We start from the raw sequence: 26,302 nt of genomic DNA on the forward strand, positions 1-26,302 counted from the left end.
GATGATTGTCATATATCACAAGGTCTTACATCATACTGTTTGCAAATATGATGTAAAAATAACTGCCTAGTAATTGGAACTGTCCAACAATAGAATGTGCTGCCTTTTGAGGTAATGGGTTCCTACTTGGAAAAGTTCAAACAAAAATAGAATGAACACTTGTTGGATATGTCATAGTGTCCTTTTGGAGAATGGGTTGGCTTAGTAGAAAATGTAAAATGTAAATTCTAATTCCCCAAGTTCTGTGATTCTGCAAATTATATGTTTTTTTGGAAAACACGCTATTAAATACAAAGAAGTATTTCAGAAATTACAGCATGTGTATTCCAGCAATCATTGTTCAATGGAATTATGTTTAAGAAATTACTTATATAGTCTTTTGCACAAAATAACAACCTTCTAGTTCGTTATTTATTATTGAGTGGTATTGATAAGATAAAGTACAAATAAGAAAATACCTCTGTCTGGCAAAACTTCTTTGAGATATGGTGTCTCATCCTGTGAGTATGTAAATGTCAATGGTGGAGAGGCAAATGAGTTTATGAGGATCCTCACTTCAACAGTTGCAGGTGAGCTGGCTGGAGTGTTGCAGTGTATTTCACTAGGAGTAATAGATACAATCTTACATAGATCATTCCCAATTGTTACTGTTGTGTTGCCTGGAGAGAAACCATTTCCTGTAATAATCAAAGCAGTACCGCCTTGGGTACTTCCAGAAGTTGGCAATAAAGATGCTACTAAGGGGCTATTCACAGTGAAATTTCCAGCAGCCAGGCCTTTAGTCATCACTACAACTCTAAGGGGATAATAACCAGCTGGCATTGCATTCACAACCACAGAAATGCTTGTGTCATTAACATATATTGCTCTGAACTGTCTGTCTCCAATATACACAAGAACATCCTCCAGACATTCCCCAAATCCTTGTCCTTCTATCATGAACTTTGTAGACACATTTTGTAACGTATTTGGGGAGATTCCTGTTACAAAGGGTGTGATGTTGTCCAAGTAAGAAAAGTTACAATTTCCTTGACACTGAGCAGGGATATCATGTATTCGAAGATCTATGTCCATATGCTGTTCAGGAGCAGGAGATGTCTCACATTCAATCACAGTGTAATTTACTGATAAAATGGTGCATGGAAAACCTCCAATGGCAGCTGTTATCTGAGCAGAAGTGGCAGCAAATCCTGAACCTTTAATGATTACTCTTGTCATCCCTCTAGTAGATCCAACATTTGGGGTCACTGTGTCAATATGGGGCAAAAGAACAAACCGTCTGTCCAGTTCTCTGGTCAAGGTGTTTATGGCTGTACCCAAGTTATCCACAATTAATGTGACAAGTTCCCCAATTCCAATGGCCATTGAATTTTGAGGGTCAATATGACATATGATAACATTTTCAGAACTTGATTCAATTACACATGGATAGCCACCAATGGTAACCTGAAATTGTATTAATTATGAAATGAAATTAGTAGCAGTTTACATAGATGGACAAATAAATCTCTTATGAATAGTAAGTTAAATGGGAAAATATTATCTAATTATTTCCAAATACTTTTTTATATTTATAAAATGTAACTTTTATACAATAGTAACAATAATAACATTGCTGTTTATTATTCATATCAGCACTTTTAAAACTGTGACACAAGACTTAGAACCAAAAATTATCATATTATTACACTGAAGACCACACTATTTTTGAAAAAAGTAGTTCCTACCTTATTAGCATATCCTTGACTGCTAAAGCGATGCCCAGTTATTGTTATCGCTTCATTTACTGTGCCATAGGATGGGCTAATGTTACTTATGGATGGTGAGTAACAGCTTGAAAGCTCAAAGAAAATTCCATTAAGATTTTTAACTCCAGTATTATTCTGGATATATGAAGACTCCTCTGCTATACATTCTGCTGCTGATATGCTCATGCTTGATTCATTAGATACTCCTTGACACAAAAAAGAGGTGCATATGAGTTACATAAAGTCAGAACTGTTGTCAAACTGCAGTAAATTGGGGATGATAATATTCTGTAAAATAGGCATAACATTTAAATAAGGGCCACTAATATGTCAATAACAACAGTATTTATATAACATTTTGTAATTTGCAGTTATCACTTTTATTTCTCACAGTAGTCTTGTGAAATAGGTGTTTTATTTGATCTACATTTTATATATAAAGAAACTGAAAGTAAAGAAATTAAAAAGTATCTGAGCTGGGACTTGAACTCAGGTCTTTCTGAAGTCAAGTCCATGGCTCTATCCACTGTGGCATCTCAAAAAAAATATTATCCACATTTTACATATAAGAAACTATAGCTAAGTGAAGTTGGGTTATACAGCTAATAAGTAGGCCAAGTAAGATTTGAATTCAGGTCTTCCTAATCCCAAAGTTTAATACTTTATCTAGGTATCACCTGTCTCTTATTGGATAAGCTACTTTTGTAAAATTAACTGAATAATTGGGGGAAAAAACTTTCATTTAAGTCAAAAGTTTTCACTAATGCATGGATACACTATATATAGAATTCTTGTTTAAAGCCTACTACTCTAGGTAAAAGATGGTTATTGTTCTATAACCTCAAAAATATTATTGTGACTATAAAGTGTCATTCAAGAATTTTGAAAAATTAATAAAAATATTGCTTATAATAGTCTCAGTATTAGGGAGAGGAAGGGACATAACTAATTTGATATTTTTAATCAAAAAACTATTATAAGGAAATTTTAAAATATTGGGTGTCCCCCAATTAGGGCAGTTTTAGGCTATTAAAATTTTAAGTGCTGGATTTAGAGACTCAGGAAGATATGTTAAATCCTACCTTACCCACTAATTAGTTGTATGACCTAATTTCTTAGCATCTTGATTTGTAAAAACAGAAAGCAATTAAGCTTAAAACTACATTAAGATTATTGAGATATTTTGTGTGTGTGTATATGTGTGTAGAGTGACAGAGACAGAAAAAGACAGACAGAAACAGAGACATATATAGTAATAGAGATCTTCAAGGCAATATCTTCTCTATTAATCTAAGGGGAAATTTTAATATCAGTGACACAAATTATTCATTACATACTTATAGCTTTAGTTGTGTAATTTACATTTTAATTGAGTCCTTTCTCATTTGTATTTAAAATGAGGGTCCATTGGAGAGGAAAAGCAATAGGGGGCACAGGCAATGAAGGAAAATTAGCCTAACTTAAAGTTTCAGAGTTTTACACAGAGTCACTCCTACCCATGGGAAAAAGACTTAAAAGCAATAATAACCATAATTTATATTTGTACAGGACTTTACAGAATTTTAAAATATTTTCACATTATACTCCTATTTGTCCTGACAGCAAGACTATAACATATTGATCAGTCCATAAGCATTTATTCAGTACCTACTACATGCCAGACATTGTGATAATCATTGGGGATAAAAAAAAAAAATGGCAAAAGATAAGTTTACACTCACAAGGACCTCATAGTCTAACGGAACAGATGGGTTTGAAGGTAAATGATTATCTCCATTTGATATATAAGAAAACTTAGATTTTGAGAGTATAAGTGACTTGTTCAAGATCACACAATTATTAAATGATAGAGTCAAAACTGGAAGTCAAATCTTCTAACTATCTAATCCAAAGAGTTCCCAAATGATCTATCAGTATTAGAATTTTCATCAAATATCAGAATAAACTATTTTATTTTCTCTTACCTTGAGCATATGTTACCTCAGTTCCACCAATGAATAGGTATAATGGAATGTATTTATTTTTAGCTGGCAAAACATTAATTACTCCTTGCAGAAATATGGACTGTGCTTCATTGATGAAACCACTGCTATAATAATATATACCAGGTGAAGTAAATTGGTAAGAAAAAGAACCTGCCACACAAAAGATGCAAACACAAATTTAAAAAATATTTGGAAATGATGTTATCGGGAAAATTATATTGTAATACAGATGAAATGCTCAAACCATAAGTCTCTTAATTTTTCATCATTTTTTTCAGAGTTTAAAATAGCGATAGAAAGCAAATGACACACTTCTGGCCTAAATAATTTTATAGTAAAATTATACCTCTATATGAATAAGTTCCATATTTAAAAAATAATAACTATAATTTACATAGCACTATAAGTTTTGTAAAGCATTTTTAAAAATCTCATTTTGTCCTCAGAATATCCTCTTCATTCTGAGAAATCAATGCTATCATTATTCTCATTTTACAGATAAAGTAAGTACAGAGAAAATAGATAGAAGTTATATGATTTGCCCAGGTTTACAGAACTATTAAGTGCCTAAAACTGTATTAGAAGTCAAATCTTCCTGGTTCCAGCACCAATACTCTAACCACTGAGACATCCAGCTACCATTTTTTAAAAAGCTATAACACAAAGCTAAATACTTATATATGTGTGTGTGTGTGTGTGTGTGTGTGTGTTTGTATGTAGATATGAAGTAAAACAATTTTGAAAACCATTTTTCATGAATGAAAAACTCAAATGCTAGATTCAAAACTAAACTGAATAAAAAAAATTATTTTAAGTCCTAGCACCACAAAAAAGCTGAAAGGATTTGTGAGATAAGAATATTACTACTTCTAATCTTCAATTAAGACCATATTTTAATAATCTGTATATAACTGGGAAGTAAAAATGATAAATGTACTAGAATTCATTAGATTAAAATAATGTTCTCCTATTTAAGGTTTCATATCATGTTTAATTCCTCCCATCTCATTTAATTGTCTTTGAATGATAGGATTATAGATTTAACACTGCTAATTATTATTTCCCCTAACAAACTTTCTGCTCTTATTTCCTCTATTGTTTATTTGTTCCCCAATTCAGAAATGCTGATATCCATGCTTAGACATTTGTTATTTCTGCAGTCTTCAATTTTATTGTTTTAACAATAGCCTGGTTGTTTTCCAGGATTGATCAAGTTTGTGTTCATGTTGCTAGTCAGACCCTTCTTTACTTTCTATTATATCAATACAGTTCTAGAAATTATTTATTTATTTATTTCTACATGTGTATCTTGTCTTCCCAAATCTATTTAAAATTTTTTTTAGGGGTGGTGACCATCAATACCTTGTAATTATTTTAAAAGTCACTCTTTCATCTAATATAGTATTCTAAATATAATAAGTACTTAATGCTGATGACTGAGAAAGGTAATTTGGTAAATGAAAGTTTAGCTAAATTAATGGTTTTACAGAGTCAGTTAAGAAATTCCTCTCAGACTACCTTGTATTTGACTTATTTCTTTCCTTTTATTCTCAAGTGAATTTATGTTTTTTGTCTTTGTCAGAATCTAAGAACATTAAGGAGCACAGATTTTATTCTTTACATTTGTAACCTTAGCCCTTAGCATAGTGCCTGACATACAATAATTGCTAAATACATGATTGTTGATTGATTAGTTATCAGTTCACATCTGGACTACTTCAATATCCTTCTGATTGGTCTCTCTGCCTCATGATTTTCCCAATTCCATTATGTCATCAGTAAATTGCAAAGTGACTTTCCTAAAACACAAAATGGACCATGCCAGCATTCTTCCTCCCTTCTACTGGCTCCCCTACTCAACAAATTTCAGTGGTTCCCTTTTATCTTCAGTGTCAATCTTCTGTTTAGCTTTTAAAGCCCTTTACAATCTACTAGTCTTCTTAATACTTTTTTTTTTTTTTTTACTGTATCTGCAAAGCAGTGGCTTTGCTGTTTCTTACAAACTATACTGTATATACCCATGCTATGCCTTTTCAATGGCCTTCCCTCATGCCTGAATTATTCTTCTTTATTTCCATTTTCTTGCTTTCCTGGCTTCTTTCTGGAACCAAACTGAATCTTACCAATTATGAAAGAAGCCATTCTCTCTAACATTTTTAAAAAATCATCTTTCCACTTTGGTCTAATAATATATATATATATATATATATATATATATATATATATATATATATATATATATATATAATTATTTTCCCTAATTACATGCAAAAGCAACATTTTGGGGAGGTTATATAAGTACATTCTTTTTTGCATATTTCCTTCTATATCATGTTGGGATGAAAAAAATCAGAACAAAAGGTAAAAATTATGAGAGTAAAAAAAAACAGAAGAAAAAGAAAAAAAAGGGAACACAGTATATGTTGATTTACACTTGGTTTCTATGATTCTTTCTCTGGATGTGGATGACATTTTCCATTCAAAGTTTGTTGGGATTGCCTTGATCACCAACCTATTGAGAAGAAACAAATCTTTCCTGGTAGACTATGGCACAATCTGCAAGAATCCATTGTCACTCTGCCCTCACTTAATTCCCACCCAGACTTCTAATGCCTTCCTTCTAAGATTACTATATTTCTGGTAACTACATAGTTGGCATATTGTCTTCCCCCCTAAGAATGTGAGCTCCTAGGAGGGAAGGTCATTTTTTTGCCATTTTTTCACATTTTGTCATTTAGCTCAGTTTCTGGTATGTAGGTACATAATAAATGCTTGATGATAGATGGTGGTGCTTATTTCTCTTACACTTGAGGAGGGGAATTAAATTTCTTTTAGTAAAAGTTGCTTATTCACTTTCTTTTTTAAAGTATATCCTTCAAATTTAGCAGTTTTCATGAAAAGGGGAGAAGATGCTTTCTCTGTGCTTGCCTTACTCTTCCAGATATGGAAAGAATAGCATATGTTATACAGTGAGGATATTGGGAGACTGAACAGAAAAGGATAAAAAACTTCCAGGTGGGAAATTGTGCTTTCTAGTTGTTGATTGAGCCTATTTAAGAGTTTTAGGAAATAGCTCTAGGGCTGAAGGTTAGTGATTAGCTTCAAGGAAGAAAGGGCATTGACCCAATAAAGTATGGAGCTAGGATTTATTTTGAGGTACTGAGTTAGGATGAGAGGAAAAAGAGGTTTAATTCAGGGATTTAGAAATATAAGTTGAGAATTCAGAAGCTGTAACACTTAAAAGAATCACTTAAAAGAGTCAGTGAATTTCAAGGCTTGAAGGAGATTGGCCACAGAGCCCTGTTTTCCATATCAGGAAAATGTGGTAACTTGAGTCCTAGTTACCAGTCATCATCCCTAACTTATAAACACACAGGCGATATTAGAACAGAGAATGCAGTGATGATGCAATAAGATCAGATCTGTTGTCTCACAACATATCAGAATCATTTATTTTCTTAACTCCCTAAATTATTTTGGAAAGTATTGGGGTAGGGAAGGGAAGAAAAGAAGGGTAATACAAGACTGAAGACATGGATGACAGAGTGATGTGTGTGTGACCACAATGGCAACCTTACTATGAAAGTGGCCCACCTCTCCCCCTTGTCCTTTTGGAATGAATTATAAAATTATGTATTTAGAACTAAAGGGGAATTCAAGGATCTTTAAGCTCAACCTACCCATATGACAGACAAAGGAAACTGAGGCATAGAGAAATGTCCAAGGTCATATAGGTATTTGCAGAGACAGGATTTGAATCCATCTTTTCTTTCCAAATCTAGTCCTCTTTCCTGTATTTTTTTTTTTTTTTTGATGAAGGAATTGGAGATAAATGACTTGCTCAAGGTTGCTGCTAGTGAGAGTTAAGTGTCTGAGGCTCGATTTAAACTTAAGTCCTCTTGACCTCAGGGCTGGTGCTTTGTCCACTGTGCCATCCAGATGCCTTAATCATCTTTCTATGCTTTTCAAGTGCTATATGGAAGCAGGAGAGGCATTGGAAATTTAAAGCATTTATTGTTAAGGTTATGGAGCAACAAAATAATCCATTGTGGGTTCTTATTGCAGGAGTCCATCCTTATTTCCTTGCTTGTTTTCCTGGGAAAATTGTTTTTGAGCCTGGTCATTAGGATACAGCTCTACACCCTTACTTTTGCCAGACCTATTTAAGTGATAGGCAAACTGTGGGTGATTGCTTTGGACTAAGTGGTCTCCTGGATGTGAAGGGATTATATTCAATTTGATAAATATTAAGTACCTCCTATGTGCTAGGCACTGTGCTACTGTGCTAGAAAAAAAGGCAAAAAACAGTCCCTGCCCTCAAGGACCTTACAATCTAATGAGAGAGACCATATGGAATCAGATATATACAAAGCAAACTATTTATAGGATAAATGGGAAATAATCAACAAAGAGAAGGTACTGAAATTAAGAAGGGTTAGAGAAAGCTTCCTGTAGAAGATGGGATTTTAATTGGGAATTGAAGTCAGATAGGTCAGGAGTAGTAGCTGTGAAGATAGAGCATTCTGGACATTAGATTTGTTTGGAAGCTGCATTGGTAAAGCTTGTTGGTTGTCTTAGATGGTAATGGACTCTCCCTCACTGAAAGTTTTAAAGCAGTCTGTAAGCAAATATTTAGTAAGCACTTTGTGCCAGGTACTGTGCTAAGCACTATGATTGTATACAAAGGAAGGCAAAAATGTCCGGTCCAAAGAACAAAGTTAGGATGTTTCCTGGCAGAGGGAAGTCTTAGTTATGTACAACAGAGGTATTACATATACAGTTTGCTGTCTCACACAGCCCACTGATATACACAGATCAAAATAGAATTCTGAAATGTTCACAAAATAAATAAATAAATCAACATAATGTTAATTTTTGGTTTTCTAAACCAATATGTGTCCAGGAAGGATCTGTTTCTATTTGAGTAATATATATAAATATAAATATATATATATATATAAATATTACTGATGGACAAGTTGAATTAGTTGACTAGTGAGGATTTTTAACCCTTAGAATCTGTGAGAAGGAAAAATTGCTAATAATTAAAATGAAGCATAGAAAAGATAAAAATTGGACACACATTCTTCTAGAAACGTTAAGTACAATTAATTAGAAAGAGTACAAAAGATGAAGTCTTGGCTTCCTGACACTAGGGTTGAATTCTGTAGCTTCCTGGAATTGGAATTGAAGTGTATGAATGTACAATACCTCACACATATCTTAGGCTATATATCTATGAAATCCTTTAAAGCTGACGTATACTTATCAGGAAGTGTTTGAAAGCTCCAGACATCATAAGAGAAACATCAAAATAGTTGTTTCCAAATATTTAAAGTGCTTTCATGTAGAAAAGCAGTGAGATATTCAATTGAGCATCATCTTAAAGGACATAATTAGGACCAATGAGTAGTAATTTTTTTTAGCAGTACAGACTTCAATTTCACATAATGAAGATATTTTAAGCAATGAGAGCAGTCTAAAAATGAAACTGACATATTTACAAGGTTGTGAGTTCACTTCAGCACCAGAAGCCTTTCCTAGTAGTGATAGACACACCGAATGTTATGGTATGGAATGTTGTCAGAAGTAGTTCTTGCATCAATTTAGAGGATAATGTCTTAAGTCCTTTCGTAAGGATCAATGAAAATGTACTTAAGATTTAGGATCAATCATAGGAGGTTTCCTAGTCTACTTCCCTAATTTTCCTGATGAAAAGACAAATCCAGAAAAATTTAAAGCCTTGTGGGTAGTGACAGAGCTAAAATTTGAACTCAGTTCCCCTGGGCTCTAAATCATGAATTTCTGTTACTGTACCACACAATTTAAACAAAATTGATTTCTTCTTACATTTAAAGAAGATACACATTATAAATTGACAGAAACGTACCTGACGTAGTTTTTTGGTTTCCACTAGTAAATCCTTTGCCATCATAAATCACATTTCCAGGACTAGAAACAGAAAAAACTCGATAGCCTATTCCTCTGATGAAAGGCTGAGCTTGCCATTGCCATATCACCATGTCACCCACAGATATATTTAAGACTGATGGAGACCATGCATACCCTTTTCCATAAACTAGGACCAAAAAGGGAAAGGTCATTTAAAAGAGAAAAAAAAAAGAAGAAAAGAAAAGAATGAAAATTTTATTGAATATAAATGTTTACTGAGCTTAAAATATTTTAGAATTAACATTCTAACTTTCTCACATACAGAGTTTAATTATTTGGTAAAATAAGCTGAAATCAGAGGAGTCAAGATGGTGAGAAACTATGGGGAACCAAAAAGATTAATTAAGCCTGAATCATCAGGAGGTTTCATCTGGAAAGCAGGAAGCAATTGAAAGACTTAGTCACAAATAGCAATAAGATTTAGAACATTTTCTACATGTCCAAAATTGAACTCATTATATTTTCCCTCAAATCTCCCACTACCTAACTTCCCTGTTATAGTTAAGAATTCTCTTTCCAGTCACCTAGGCTCACAACCTAGGTTACTCCTCTCTCTTTCTTATCCCTCATATCCCAACTGTTGACAAGTTTTATTCATTCTATCTGCATAATATCATATTTTATGTATCTCTTTTCTCTACCTTGATACCGCCATACCACCCTGGTCCAGAACTATATCAACTTTTGAATCATCTTTACCATTGTTTCATTTTCTGGAGGTAATAGCATTTGGTTTTTCCCCCTCTTTTTTCTCATTTATTTATTTGATAGTTTTTCCTAGTTACATTTAAAGCAATTTTTTATATTTGTTTTTTAATATTTTTGAGTTTTAGGTTCTCTCCCTTATCCCCATCTACAATTTAGAAATCACATGTGAATTTATACAAAACTTTTTTCAAAGAAGTCATGTTGTGAAAGAAAACATAGATCTCCCCCTGTAAAGAAAAAAAAAAAATCTCAAGAAAATAAAGTTGAGTAGGGAGGGGGGAGGAAGGGAGGAAGGGAGAGAGATTATGCTTCAATCTGTATTCAAACTTAATCAGTTCCTTCTTTGGAAATGGGGATTTTTCATCATAAGTCCTTCAGAGTAGTTGTAGATCACTGTATTGCTGAGAAGAGAATAGTCATTTGCAGCTGGTCATTCCAGAACATTACATTTCACTTTGTCTAGTTCTTGGAGAAGTTTCAGGTTTCTTTTCTAAGAGCATACTGCTCATCATTTCACATAGAACAACAATATTCCATCACAAACACATACTTTATTGAACCATTCCCCAAGTGATTCATCTCAATTTCCAATTTTTTGCCCTAAGAGCTGATATAAATTTTTTTTGTATGTATAGATCATCTCCCCCCCCACACACACTTTTTGACTCTCTTTTGGTGTTCATGCCTAGTAGTGTTGTTAGGTCAAAGGACATGCATGAATTTAAAGTCCTTTGGATAGTATTTGTTTAATTTAATTAAGTTTAAAGTACTTTGTCAAAAAGTTGTATGATAAAATGAAATGTAATCTTTTTTATTTCTGAGGACTTCATTAAAACGCCTATCCTGAGTAATTTGTTTAAGCTGAGTTCCTAGCAGATAATAGTGCTTCTAGTTTGAAGTCTTTCTGGTTGAAAGTGTAAGGTAGAGCTGAAGATGGATGTCCCAAAAGAGATATTCTCTTTTTTCTCTTATAGCCAATCAAGTTGAGTTGGGGGGGAGGGGAATGGAGAAATCCTTTCCTGAGAATTTTTCCCTGCTTCACATTTAGTGGCTTATCCTATTTGGCACAAATCTCAGTTATTGGGACCAATAAGGTTTTCAATCACTCATTCAATCAACATTTATTAAGTACCTGCTAAGTGCCATAGTTCCTGAATTTTCTCAACAAGACACCAAGATACATGACTATTTCCACAAAATCAGAGTACATGTTCAGAGGGATGGAATCACCTCTGTTTAACTAATAATATAGAAAGGTTTTGAGTATCAACTAGTCAACGATCATTGCAAGACTGGCCTTAATGTTATGAATTTCTGGGCCACGACAACTTTTGACCTTATTTCCCAAAGTAGCAGTGTCAAACTCAAATAGAGATGAAGGGTACTAAACTATACATAAACCACACATCCCTTTGAGGTGTATATTGACTTAGAAAACCTCAAATTCATATTATTTGTGTTTTATTGCATTTTTACTTATTGTGTTAAATATTTCCAAATTACATTTCAATATGGTTGAGACTGCATTCCAGAGTGTTGTAGGCTGCATGTTTGATGCCTCTATCTCAAGGTACAAAGAAATTGAGCTTGTGTTGGGAGAACAGGTCCATATTGATGAAACAACAGATTCTGTATATTCTTGAAGTTAGTTCCAGGCAAGATATGTAGGGTAGAAAAGAAGGAGAAACTACATGAATTAAAAACTTATTAGTAGGATTCATACCTGAATCTTCTCCTTGGTTGGTAACTCTAAATACATTCTTTGTTGAATGAAGAATGCATGTTATATTATTCTCTGAAGAGGATGTCACATTGCAAGGAAATGATCCTAGGAGGGTCAAATAAATAGAATTCCTTTTTAGTTAACTGTTTTAAGGAGAGATATTGATTGGATTGTGCAGAGATTTTTAAATCTTACAAATATTGGCCAAAAAATTAGTTGTGGTCTAATTCCTTAAGATTGAAGATCTTCCAAACATTTTCACCCAAAGTGTCAAGACTTTTGTTATGTAGACTTTAACATAGAATATAAGGCAGGACCTTAGAGATCATTCTACTTCTAGTTTCTAAAGGAGAAGATTGAGTAGTAGGGCTGACTGGAGAAGGATTGATGGTGAATAAGAGCAAACTGTGGATGTGGTTTCAGGGCTTAGAAGAATATCAAAGACTAGATTTAGGGAGAAGAAATTTAGGAGGATTTCAAGAAGAGTTGAAGAAAAAGGGCATGAGCTGAAGGATGACAAAGAAAAAGAGATTTATTCTTTAAGACAGGGAAGGAGATCCTTTTTTCTGCCAAGAGGCATTTGGATATTTATAAACATCAATTGTGGGCCATACAAAACCATTAATTTATAGAACTCAAGGAGTGGGAGGTTGTTCTACTTAACTTTCAGCTCACAATCACCTGCAGTTGATTATTTTAATTATGCAAATGATATGTAAATAATTCATGGGCCTTAAACAGAGGACCAGAGATTCCCCACCCCTGCTTTAGGAGGACTCAGACTGAAGTACAAGGATTGAGGAGAAGAATCTAAGATCAGGAGAAGTGAGAAAAACAGATACAGATGAAGGATTCAAAGAGAAGTAAAATAAATGACCAGAATTGAAGGAGGGAAGAAAAGAGAGGGAAGGAGGCGAAGAAAAAAAAGGAGGCAAAGTAAAAAAAACTGAAGGAATTTGTAGCTGGTTTTCAAGTACTAAAGAATCTGTAAAAGTTGAACAACATTTGAAAATGAATTGTAGGATCCTCAAACAGTTTAAAAGACAACTACTAAAGAAATTACTTTTGGCAAGTATGTAGAGCAGGAAAATCTTTCAGAGACTTGCTTATGTGTGCAATATTTATTTATTTATTTATTTTTGCCACAATCAAGAGATTACTATCTATGTTCAGAATGAATGATAGTCTTTCTTCTAAGGGGGCGGGGGGGGGAGGGGGGGGAGGAGGCTTGGGCAATGTTTTTCCACACTGAATGGTATCAGAGATGATAAATTGTTTCTAAAAGAAATAAGAGTTATTCAGTCAATAAGAATTTATTATTAGTTCCTTCTCTTAAATGCTAAGAACTTTGCTAAATACACAAAAAGAAAAGACAAACTACAGTTTTTAAAGTGCTCACAGTGCAATGGGAGGGACAACATAAAAGCAATCATGCACAAATGAAGATATAGAGAGGATTAAACTAGAGATAATTTCAGAGGAAAGGCTAACTAGCATTAAAGGGGATCAAGTAAGGTTTAATATAAGAAACATAAATTCCAAGAATAAGACTATGATTATCCTGCTGTATAGTCTGTCCTTTTCAGACTTTATCTAAAGAAGTTTTTAAAGTTCTGGACATCACACTTCAGGAAGAACACCAATAATCTGGAGAGCATTAAGATGAACAAAGTCAGCATGTTGAAGATTGTGAAGTTTATATTATGTAGAGATAAGTTGAAGGAATTAAGGATACTTAGTTGAAAGATAAGTCAGTCAGTCAACAAATATATTAAGGACTTACTATATGGCGAGTATTGTGTGAAACATTGGAGATTCAAAGAATGATAAAAGCTCTCTGCTTTTGAGAAGTTCACAATGGGGAAACAGCAAACCAATTATTATGTGCAAAAAAGATAATTTGGAAATGACAAAGGGAAGGCACTAAAATCAAAAGGGTTATCACTAAGGGACACAATATCTAGGTTGAAGTACCTGAAGGGCTGTCATGTTAATGAGGGATTAGTTTGTTCCCAGAGGACAGAAATAGGAAAAATGGAGAGGAAATTTAGGACTTATTTCAGAAAAAACTTTCTAACAATTTGAACCATTTCAAAATAGAGTAGGCTGTCTCAGAAGATAGTGGGGATCCTTGTTTCTAGAAGTCTGAGTATAGACTAACCATTTGGGGGCAGATAATAGAGGGGATTCTTTTTCAGATATGAATTGCTAAAATCCTGTTCAACCCTGAAATACAGATTCTATGACTTTTTAATATGCTTCTAATTTTAATATGCTTCAATTAAACTGGACCCATGTTCCTCATATTAATGCTCTATTAATAGTCTATTTTTCCCATTTGGGATTCATATTTTCTGTGAGATCCGATACATCTTTTTCATTTGTAAATGGGAGTTAAATATGAAATTTATAAGCAAAAGCAGGAAGACTGATGTTTGATATAACAGAAACCTTCCTAATAACTAGAGATATTCAAAATAGTAAATAGTTTTTCTTGCTTGGGAAGGTATGTGCTTTCCCTGATATTAAGTCTTTTAAGAAAGGCTGGAAAAACACTTACTGGCTATGCAATAGAGTGGTATCAAATTCAAATCGCAGGGAAAAATGAGAATAAACCATAGAGAAGTATCTCTGCATCTTTATATTTACTTTGGAAGTCTCAAATTAATATTAACAGTGTTTTATTGTATTTTTATCCATTTTAAGTATTTCCTAATTATATTTTAATTGGCTTTGTAGCACTCTGGAATGTTGAGCAATATGTTTGAGACTTCTATTTTGAAGATATCTTTGGTTAAATACAGATTAAATTAAATGACTTTAAGGTATATTATAACTCCAAGATTTTATAATTATGTAATTTATTATCTAGTTTCACCCCCACCATTTTACAGATGAGGAAATTGAGATTCACAAAAGTGAAATAATTTACCCAATGTTACATAGAGTTAGAATTTTTTTATCTAGGCCCTATAACTTCAAATCCAATAATGTTTCTATCTACTTCTAAGTTAGTGATTATTTTGATTCCTGTTAAGATAGGGAGTTATTCTCTTTTGATTTGGTGTTCTCTGTATAGTATATATTCAGTAAATTATTACCCCATGAATGAATGAACTAAGGCAAGTCTATCTATCAAAAATAAATGATTACATAAAAAGAAAATTAAATCTCATGACTACACAGTATTCATGTTATTAAAAAAATGCATGCTGGCTTTGCTTACATGTTCCAACTATCTTGATAAAAAAATACAATTAAAAGGATTCTTCCAAAGAATAATGAAAAACCTTACCAAAGAACACATTATTTTCATCTGGTATTGTGCTGAATCCAAAGCCCATTAAAGTGATTTCAGTACCACCATATAATGAGCCTTTCTGTGGAAATATATTAGTCACTTGCAAAATATACTGTATGGAAACATTTAATTCTTCACTATAAAAGAAAAATAAAGATTTTAAAAATTGAATATTCCATGGGCTCATATTACTAAATTTTTTCATGAAATACATATTTTAAGACAGAAGGGTAGAGATGAAAATACTTAATTATTTATTAGTTTAAAATATAATGATTTTATACCCACACATAAATTTATATATTTGTATATATATATATGTATGCATATATATATATATGTACATATATACACAAACAGAAAATATAGAACCAAGTTATTGCTTCTGAGGTACACTCTGGGTCTTTTATAATAAAAAATGGATCAAATAATTGAAATGACAACATATGTACAAATATATAAAATTAAAACCATTCTCATTATTCTCAAGATAATACTAGAATCAATGCTACCATTAGAGACAACTAGAAATCTACATGTCCTTATGATTGCTCATTTAGCAATCTATAAATAACAAGCATATCAATATGAATTTCTTATTTTTATAAATATCAAATAGGAAGAATTCTGAATTTGAGACTGTGGAGATTTTAAATTTTATGTGAAGTGTATCATTGATTCACTTCAATTTCCCGAGTTTCATTTTGCTCAGGTACAAAATAGAGAGTATTCTTATTTTTTGAGAAACTCAAATTCATAACTTGTACCTTGGTGATGCAAATCCCCAGTTTCCAACCTCTACACAAATGTCATAGTTTCCAGGAGATAATTTGGGTAGAAGACATGTGATATCTGTGAAGTTCCAATGAAGAATAGTGCAATTTGTTCTTCCAACATGTACCATGTTCTGTGAGTGTTCGTTTCCAAAATTATAGCCCTTAATAGTTAAATTTACTTTGCCTATTATTTCAAATGGAGAAAAAACAGTTTCAAGTTTTAAGAAAGACCAGAAGAATATCAAATTCAAAATTTGCATCATGTATAAGAAATAAGATTTAACCTATTCATCTTTTATGGTTTATTATGTCCAAAGAATTCCTCTCCTAACTGGTAGCTAGCTTCATGATGAGGCTTCCCTTCACACTGATCATTGCACAGAAAATAACAGTTGCTATAATGTCTGGAAAGTTCTAAATTTTTTGGAGGCAATTACAAAATCAATCAAGGAGTTTAGCCATTTGATTGAACATTCTGATAAAGAATGTCACTCAACTCTTTCCTTTGCTATTTTACCTAGGGAATAAAAAGGAAATCTAAAATATTTAAACATTTCTATTCTAATACCATGGATTAAAGTGAATTATGGGCATAGAATTTGTGATAAAATTTCAAGTGAAATACATAGCAGTAGCTTTTCTTTTAAAGTAATCTATACGCAAGACTTCTTTGATCTTATGAAACATTTTCTTACCCAGCAGCATTCGTGTTTTAGGACTAAAGTACATTATAGTGGGAGTCTGTGAGATGTTGTAACTAAAAGCAGAATTAGCACTTGCATGTTGTCCATTGGTTATAACAGTAACATCAAAAGTTCCCTCAGCTCCCTAAAATTCAAAAGAAACACATCATAAATAACTGGAAAATGTCAACTTTTTAAATGAAATCAACTAGAAATATTCAAGTCAGTTATTTCCTTCCAGTTCAAAAGACATTCATTTGTCAGGCACCTACCTAGTACTGCACTAAGATAAAAAATAAAAGAAGCCTTACCCTCATGGAACTTATCATCTTTTGGGGGGGGTAGGGGGAGGGAGGATACGGGAGAGATAACACAGATGTAGTAAATAATAGACATGTGTAGAGTAAATACAAAGTTATGATGTTGGGACAACTGTTGAAAGAGAAAGATCTTGTTTATAGAGGTAATAATTGTACAAAGATTTCAATGGAACTAGGGATTCCAAGAAGCAAAGGTGAAGAGGGAGAGCATTCTGAGGATGGAGTGTAGTCTTTGAAAAGGATGGAGGCAGGAGATGTATTGCTGTGTGGAGAAAGTAAAAGTAGAACAATTTAACCAGAATGTATTTGAATTGTGTAGGTGTAGACAGTGCTCCACACTTAGCTCACATTTCTGAGCTTGCTCCCCCTAACTTAGACAACAGACAAAACTCAGAATTTTTTCTTTTAACATGATACATATATGAAATACAGAAACAATATATACCCTTATACAATTGTTTTTAAAAGAATAATTTACATTTAATTCATAATCAATATAAGAAAAGCTAGTTCTATTGAACTGAGTTTTTAAAAATACATAATTGAATTTAAATTTGTCACTGAACCAGAAAATTTACAATGGAAATAATATTCATATTCATTCACTCAACAACCATTTATTAAATATCAACTCTGTAGAACTAGGTTGAAAGGATTTACAAAAATGATCTTGCAGTTTATCTACCTGCAAGGATCTTAAAAATCTGTCATAATCTAAATTTTCTAGATATGATTTTAATATGTATGAAGTAGCTTGAAAGCAAAAAGTTTTGACTTTTCCTCCAAATGTCAGTATGCTTGAATGTGACTTATGAATTTCCTACTGCTTTCATTTCCTACTGCTTCCTAACTGCTTTCATTTTTTTTTAACTGATCCCATTCTAAGGAATCAAGATCACCACTTGAGACAAATGGAAACATTTTATGGTATTGGCTCAATTCCAAGTGAAAAAATGCTCTTTACATCTGCTGATTCAGTATTCTATACAAAATGTGCGTTAAACAAATTATTATTGATGAATATTGGTATGATTTTTAAAAGTCAGCTTTTTTATTTCTCTACCATTCAGATGTTCATGTTAAAAACAGTGGTCCACTTTCAAATTTTTTTTGGAAAAACCTCATGAGTTGCAATTAAAAGTGGGTATTCATGTGACCATGAGAAAGTCACTTCATCTTTCTGGTCCTCAGTTATCAAATGCATTTAATGGGAAAATCATTGAAACTCTCTTTTACAGGTTGTTCTGAAGAAAGTGTTCTGTGTCAGGCTAATTGTATACTATTTCAAAGTCCAATTCTTTTTGTACAGAAAAATAACTATTTGGACTTGTATACATATATTGTATTTACTTTATACTTTAACATATGTAATATATATTGGTCAACCTGCCATCTGGGGGGGGGGGAAGACGTGGAAAAATTGGAACAAAAGGTTTGGCAATTGTCAATGCTGTAAAATTACCCATGTATATATCTGGTAAATAAAAACTATAATAAAAAAAATTTAAAAAGAAAGTGTTCTGTGTCCTTAAAACACTATTAGTGTAAAACAGCCTTATTATTATCTTCCATTCAAAAAGATCAACACTACTAAGCTTGTGTTGTGTTGACTGAAGTTTGGCATTTGACCTGGTATATCTTGTTTTAGTCCTTGTCTCATGCAATTTGGTATTATTCTTATGTGTCATGAAATTTGGTTTTAAGTTAAATAAAATTCTCCCCTCTAACATGTCAAATTCTATGAGGTCAAGATTTTCAGTTGTGATTGTGAATATTTTTAACACATATAGAAACATTTTCTTTACATTAAGACTTTCACCAATGTGTAACTCCTCTAATTCTGTGACTGAGGTAATTGCTAGGATTGTGTTATTTCATATCATGTCTCATAGCTATTATTGCAAGCAGAGCCATTCCTCCCACCTCTTAAAATCAAGGAATCATTTATTGCATTAGAAAAAGGTGAGGAACTAGTAGTTTACCTTTGGAGTTCTGCATTTTATCTCATTCAAATTTCCCTTAATCACATTACAGCTTTTATTTCCTACTAGTATCTTGGAATCTTCAGCAAAGCCAAATCCAGACAATGTCAGCAGAGTGCCTCCTACAAAAGGAAGGGGAATAGTGGAGAGAATCAAGTTTTTAAAAAAGGGAAATGCAAGATAATATAAGTCTAAAGCATTATCTTGATATGATGCATTAAATAGGCTTACAATAAATTATATGCTGTCATGGACTTATACTCTGAAATCTGGAAGTACTGAATTGGGGACAGCAGGAAAAGTCTAGAGATGAATGTATAGAATATGGCAATCTGGGAAGAAAGTATGCTGCAATGAACCACCAAGACTTTTCATCACTATTCTGGGGGATCCAGAGCATACCTGGATACCTACTATAGCTAGGAGACAAGACTAAATTAATACTTGCTACTATCAATCTCCCAAATTTTGTGAAACTGATTGAAATTTAGAACTAAGCAGATAAAAAAGGAGGAAGAAGGGAAAGAAGAAAAGAAAGGAAAGAAAAGGAAAGAAGGAAGGAACAAAGGAAGGAAAAAAGAAAAAAAAAGGGGTTTTTTTTTCCCTTCTTATGTTTTGTTCTATTTTCCTGTCTCTTGTTAGTTAGTTGGCATAGTAGATAGAGCACTGATTGAAAAGTCTAAAAGACCTGAGTTCTATATGGCTTCAGATGTTTCCTAGCTGTGTGATTTTGAGCAAGTCATTTAATGTTTTAACTAAAAAGGGGAATAATAAATACTATTTGCCTTCCAGGTTGTGAGGATGAAATGGGATTTTTTAAAGCACTTAACATAGTAGATCGCTAGCAATAATACTAGTTGTTGTTATTGTTAATTACTATTACTATTATTATTGTTATTATTATTATTGGTGGTAGTTGTAGTGATAGCAACAGCAGTAGTAGTAGTTTAATCATAAGAGTTTTGTTGCTACGATACAACTCAGGCACACTACACTTTTCTATGAAAAGAAGAGTTGCTGATACATAGATTGATAATAAATTAATCCTTTCAACACAGCAGATGATATTGATACAAAACATGTAATAAATAATAGTGTTGCTATATAAATTGAAAGGCAAAGTGATGACATAGAACACTGAAATTAGAATTAGGAGAGACTTGAGTCCATATTACATTAACTTTATGAACATGGACAAATTGATTCAACTAAGTTTCATTTTCTCATCTGTAAAATGAGGATAATTAACACCTTTAATTTATTAATGACATTTATTAATATCCTACCTCAAGTGGATGTTGTTGGCATGAAATGAGACAACATATGAGAAATCTAGAAACCTTAAAGTACTATGTGTGTCAGGTGGTATTACTAAATGAGAATATCAATAATAAGTAGTTATGTTTTGAAAGTAAAACTCAGTCATTCATTCATATTCAGTTCATGCTATTTGTAATTAGAAAATCAAGAAGATATTTTAAAAGAGATGCTTTGATTTGTTCTGCTCATGGAAACTTTTGGGTGGCTTTTTTTTTACTCTTTTCTAAGAATATCAAACAAAGTGAAAGAAAACATATGAACAATCTTTCAATTCAGTACAATTACCTTCAAGGCTCCCTGAAGCTGGCCAGATATGCAAGATCTGACTGTTATAGGTGAAGTTAAATATTTCTCCCCCTGAATGGACTGCAAGTCCCATTTCAGCTACAGAAACAGCAATTGGAAAGTTTCCTGCTTTTCCAGTAAGGATATGACATTTGATTTCATTTTCTTAAGTTAAAAAAAGAAATAATTACTTTTTGCCTGCTAAAATTAAAGAAATGTTTATTTTTCATATTATGCCCTGACATGTCTTGCACTATTACCCCATATAAGATGATGTATTTCATGCCTTCCTATTAACGATATAAATTTTTTACAAACATTTGCTGCCAAAGTACAGGCTATTTCACAAGTCTTAGTACTTTAATAGCTTTAATAAGTATTTGTAAAGCAACAACCCTGGGAGGTAGGTGTTATTAAAATAGCTTTTAAATAGTCATTGAAGTTTAAAAGTGCATTAAGACTTATAAATTATCTAGTATCAGAAGTTCCATGGAAACTAATAAGCTATTTACTCCAATGAAAAATTGCAAACAGAACATCTTCAGTAAAAAATGTATTCTCAACCAACTTACTGTTTTTTGTAAAGTAAGTTTCAAGCAGCAAATACACACAGAGACTCTAGTAGTCAAATTGAAAAAAAGGCTTCATTGAATTTAGTGAAAAGAGATAGCATACTTTGTAAGGTACATTGGTTTGGCGACCTCTGATATAGCAATGCATCATATTATTATAGTCAGAGAGACAAAATAATGCTGGGAATTATCAGGAAAAGCACTAAAAACCATAGACATAGGTATCTCTTTGTATAGAATTATGGTGAATCATGACTGAAATACAGTGTCCATTTCTGCTCGTATCTACAAGAAGATAACATACTGCTGAATCAAATCTAGAGAAAGGCAACCAAAACAATCAAGTGGAGATTGCTTTTGAGGGTAGACTAAAAATCATTTTGTATCTCTAAACATATGAGATAAGGGAGATGGTCAAAATCTATAAAAATCATAAGACCCACATGTAGCAAAGGGCAAACAAACTTGTTCATCAAATTCCAGAATGTTAAATTAAGGGATTAAACTTAAAATTATTAAAGAGATCACTTGAGAAATGAATATTTTTCCAAAAATTTATGTTAAAGAATATTTAAGATAAATAAACATTTGTGGGGTTTGTATGGTTTTTTAACGTATATTTGTATGGTTTTTTAACGTATACTTTTTTTTAAAATTCACTAATTCTTACCTTCTGTCTACAGATATGCATATATAAATTTACGATTATTGTTTTTAATTGTTAAAGAAGTTAACATGTACCCTAAATATGCTAAGCACTTTATATTTCCCCCTAAAAACAAAACAAAACAAAAATGGCAAGTTTCTTGTATTTCCTTAAAGAATGTGACATTTTTGATATTTAAAAAAAGCAAACCAATAACTTCTGATAGTTAAAATTACAGAAATGTTTAATCAATTTTCTTCTTATTGTATCCTTGCATTGTATTGCATATTGTATCCTTTACTCTATATAGGGATACCTCCAAACCTTGCCATAACCTTATTACCTTAAGTTATCATTCTCCTCTCTTTCACAACCCAATTTTTAAATTTATTCTCCCTCCCTCCAAATTCTCTCAATTTACTTCTACCACAATGGTGTCATTCTAGCATAGCACTACAAGATTACTAAAAACAAAATTTAATTAGAGATTCATAATGGTCTGTTAAGAGACAAAGTTGGGGGTGGGAATTAAAGGGGGTAAAAGTTAGATGAGGCAGCTAGGTGGTACAACACACAGAATGCTGGACTCAGAATCTGGAAGACCCAAGTTTGAATCTTGCCTCTGATATTTATTAGTTGTGTGACCCTGAGTAAATCATTTAACTTCTCAGCCTCAACTTCCTCATTTATAAAATAATTGCAGCAATAGCAGTGACTTCATAAAATGGTTGTGAAAATAAAATGAGATAGCATATAAAAGCCGTATAAATAAAAATGTTAGCTATTATGTTAGCTGTGTAATATTATAGCATGTCTCATAATGCCATTGTTAGAGAAAAATACTGGGCACAGCAAGAAAAACAATAGGGCAGATCCAGTACAGCAATTCTTCCATACTGGTGTTAAGATACAACTGGTACAAAGTAAGATTTTAATTGTTTTTATGAAGTAGGAAATCAGCAAAACACAGAGGTCAAGATTTCCATCCATTACACTAAAGAGTTAAGTTTAATATTGGAATCTAAATGGAAAGAGGAAAGACATAATCTAAAACATTTACAATTTCATCTTACCCCTACAGAAAAATCATTATTTTAAGATACCAAATTGATTTGATTTATCTTAAAATTTTTATGTCAAAAGTATGTGGCTTACCATTAACAGAAAGAATAGGACAATCTACTGAACCAATAGTAACTGATGTTGCTGGATTTGAAGAGAATCCAGATCCTGATATTGTTAGAATTGTTTTTTCTTCATATGAACCTGGGAAGATTAAATTAAAATGTTAAAAAAAAGATTTTGAAATTATCAAATCACATTTTAGTGGAGGAAAAATTGCATTAAAATATAAACAATGAAACAAAAAATAAATCTAATCAGAAATTAATATGTATATATATAGATGCAATAAAAATGCTGATTACTTTACTCAATGTATAATCTTATATATACTTACACTGAAGAATGACAGCAAAGAATTTAATAGAAATGAAAAGATATAAACTAAATACTTGATAAAGAGAAGAAAGATTATTTCTTTAGGAAGTTGATTAAAAATTATATTTATAGTGGAAGAAACTGTTTTCCTATTTTGAATATAGGCTTAGGGACAGGAACTGAATTTGCAGATTTATTGGTACAATGGATTGCCAAATAAGGAAACTCCCTCCTTTGATATAGGTAGGCACCTACTACTAGAACATAGAATTTAAATGGTATCCCCATGGTCACACAATCAGTATGTATTGGAGGTGTGGTTTGAATTCAGATCTTCCTGGCTTTAGAGTTAGCTATTTATCAAATATACTAATATAATTAAAATAGAGAGGCAGCTTGGCATAATGTAGTAATAGAAAGAGGGAAGCCCTGGAACCAGCAAAGACCAGGATTCAAATCCTGCGTATAACATTCTTAGTGATAATGACTTAGCACTGAACCTCTTAGTTCCTCAGGAACTTTCTTCTAGAAAGAAGTCCCCAAAAGAACATAATTATGTCTAAATCAATATAAAAAATTAAATATAGTATCAAATAAAAGGGATAGATGCGAAAACAAGCACAAGAAATTAAAAGGTAATAATGAACTCAAAGCACACCATGTCAATTCTATGGGGAAGTTTGGATAACATGAATTATCTTGAAGTGAGTTGAATTACTTACCAAAGTCCTAAAAAATACATTATTTCCCCCAGAAAGATGCACTACTTGTAAAAATGTCAAACTTTTCTCATAACTAATGTAAAAATAGCATAAAATAAGGGTGACAGGATAAGGCACTTCATCCAAGAAAATGGGAAATGTTTTTCTACTAACCAAACTGACTTAATGGTATTTCTTTAAAAAAAAAAGGGGGGGGGAATTCTCTTTCTTCTTTATAATACTAATGCTATGTTATTTTAATTCTGGGAAACATTAGGCAGACACAAATTACACTTCATTTTTTTCTAAGCACTATCAAAACGTTTCTTTGATGAAAAGATAAAATGTGTGCTCTACTGCTCTCCAGTAATAATTCTGGTTCCACTCATTCATCATTTCTCTAACCTCATTATTGCTTTTTATGAGATACAACTTATATTATGATCCCTTAAATAATAAATGCACTAGAAAAATGTTAACAGATGAAGAGATGCTAATTAATGTAATAACCAGCATGGATGAAAGAAGATACTTCAGTGCATGGAATAAAATTTAAAAGAAAGAAATTTTGCCTGATTGAAAGTAGAGATACACAAAGTAGTGGGTTTAGCTTCAAAAGGAGGTCTATTTTCAATGACAAATCATTAATCCTACATTACATTTTTTGCTCAAAGGACTTCATGCTCTCATGAATTTTCTAGCATATGTGGACTGCATGACTCTTTAGAGTAACATTGTTATATACAATTTTCAATTGAGTTAACCATTTAGTATTAATGGTCCTCCTATAACAAATATAAAACATAAGAGGAAGTTACCTTGGGTAGGACTTGTGGCCAAAATTGTGGGAGTGCTCAGTGGATCCCATTTATATCCACAGTTACCAGAACATTTAGCTGGAAGTTCATTGATATAAACTTGAACCTTCAAATAAAAATTTATAGGGTTATAAATCATACTTAATACTATTCTTCTATATGCCATAATAATTATTGGATTAATCCATAACACATAGTATATGTGTATTATGTGTGTGTTATCTATATTGTGATATATTGATATATACATATACATCTATACATCTGTACTCATAGATATTTACATGTACATTTACATGTACACATATATTTGAATATGTTTATGCATATATATTTGATAATATTGTATATCTTAAGTGTCTCTTAAATTTCTCTCTCACCCCCATTCATAAGGAAGAGAAATACTACAAGAAGACAGCTTTGTAAATACCTGTGGCTGTTCATGGGTTGTACGAAGTAGATCTCCTAGTATGTGTTGTCTGAATAGGCCTCCTTCAGTTATCTTTGTAATTGTAACATTAACCTCTTCTCCAGTGATATTGACACCTTTAATCTGTTTAGATATATAATTACTTGATAAGAAAGACTGCATAATAATGTTCCTTTTTAATTTTTATTTTTTCTAAATCATTAAATTTAAACATGGTAAGAACAAATTAAAAAGAGAAAGTAAGTATGGAATAATTTTCATTATTAAATTAATATTCTTTGATAATATTTCATATTTCATATGATAATATTAGCATATTCTATCCTACTAGGAAAAGTAGGAGATTGTCTTTTACAAGTAATTGGGGAAAAATAAATGAATAAAAGTTCATTGAGCATAGGAACTATCTATCTCCAACACTTAAGCCTTCATTTTTCTCTCTCTCATATCTTCAACATCCTTCTATCTATTGGCTCCTTTATTGTTGACCACAAATATGTCCAGTTATCCTTCATCCTTAAAAAGGTCCATATGACTATTCAATCTCTTCTAGTTATTTCAATCCACCTGTCACTCCTTTAATAGTCAAACTCCTAGGAAAAATAGCCTATATTCATTGTCCTTATATCCTTACCATGTGTTCATTTACTAGCCCCTTAGAATCTGGCTTTTAATTCCACTCTATTGAATTCACTCTCACAAGTTGCAAATTACTGTGTTTTTTTTTCTCAGTTTGCATTCTTTGACTTCTCTATAGCACTATCATAGCTCAACATCTCTTCCTCCTGTGAATTCATTACATGACCTTCCCTTGATTCTCATTTTATCAATATGATTGCTTCTCAGTGACCCTTCTGGAATCATTATCCATGTATTACTTGGCAATATTTTCCAAGTCTGTCACTATTCCCA

General features: G+C 32.2%; 1 protein-coding gene across 3 annotated transcripts in view; it reads right to left on the reverse strand.

Moving 5' to 3' along the window:
* The window catches only part of PKHD1L1 (PKHD1 like 1), a 168,776-nt gene that overhangs the window by 85,163 nt on the left and 57,311 nt on the right, over positions 1-26,302 (reverse strand). For all 3 annotated transcript variants that reach the window (XM_074266929.1, XM_074266920.1, XM_074266936.1), the window contains exons 26-38: positions 25,391-25,513; positions 24,961-25,066; positions 23,157-23,267; positions 20,784-20,948; positions 19,179-19,300; positions 16,889-17,021; positions 16,185-16,377; positions 15,412-15,554; positions 12,117-12,221; positions 9,624-9,812; positions 3,713-3,883; positions 1,728-1,954; positions 459-1,446 (exon numbers count right to left, since the gene is read on the reverse strand). In XM_074266929.1, coding sequence (XP_074123030.1) covers positions 459-1,446; positions 1,728-1,954; positions 3,713-3,883; positions 9,624-9,812; positions 12,117-12,221; positions 15,412-15,554; positions 16,185-16,377; positions 16,889-17,021; positions 19,179-19,300; positions 20,784-20,948; positions 23,157-23,267; positions 24,961-25,066; positions 25,391-25,513 — 2,776 coding nt within the window. The remainder of the gene's footprint in view (positions 1-458; positions 1,447-1,727; positions 1,955-3,712; positions 3,884-9,623; positions 9,813-12,116; positions 12,222-15,411; positions 15,555-16,184; positions 16,378-16,888; positions 17,022-19,178; positions 19,301-20,783; positions 20,949-23,156; positions 23,268-24,960; positions 25,067-25,390; positions 25,514-26,302) is intronic.

Source organism: Sminthopsis crassicaudata, chromosome 1 (assembly GCF_048593235.1).
Source record: "Sminthopsis crassicaudata isolate SCR6 chromosome 1, ASM4859323v1, whole genome shotgun sequence".
Lineage (NCBI taxonomy): Eukaryota > Metazoa > Chordata > Mammalia > Dasyuromorphia > Dasyuridae > Sminthopsis > Sminthopsis crassicaudata.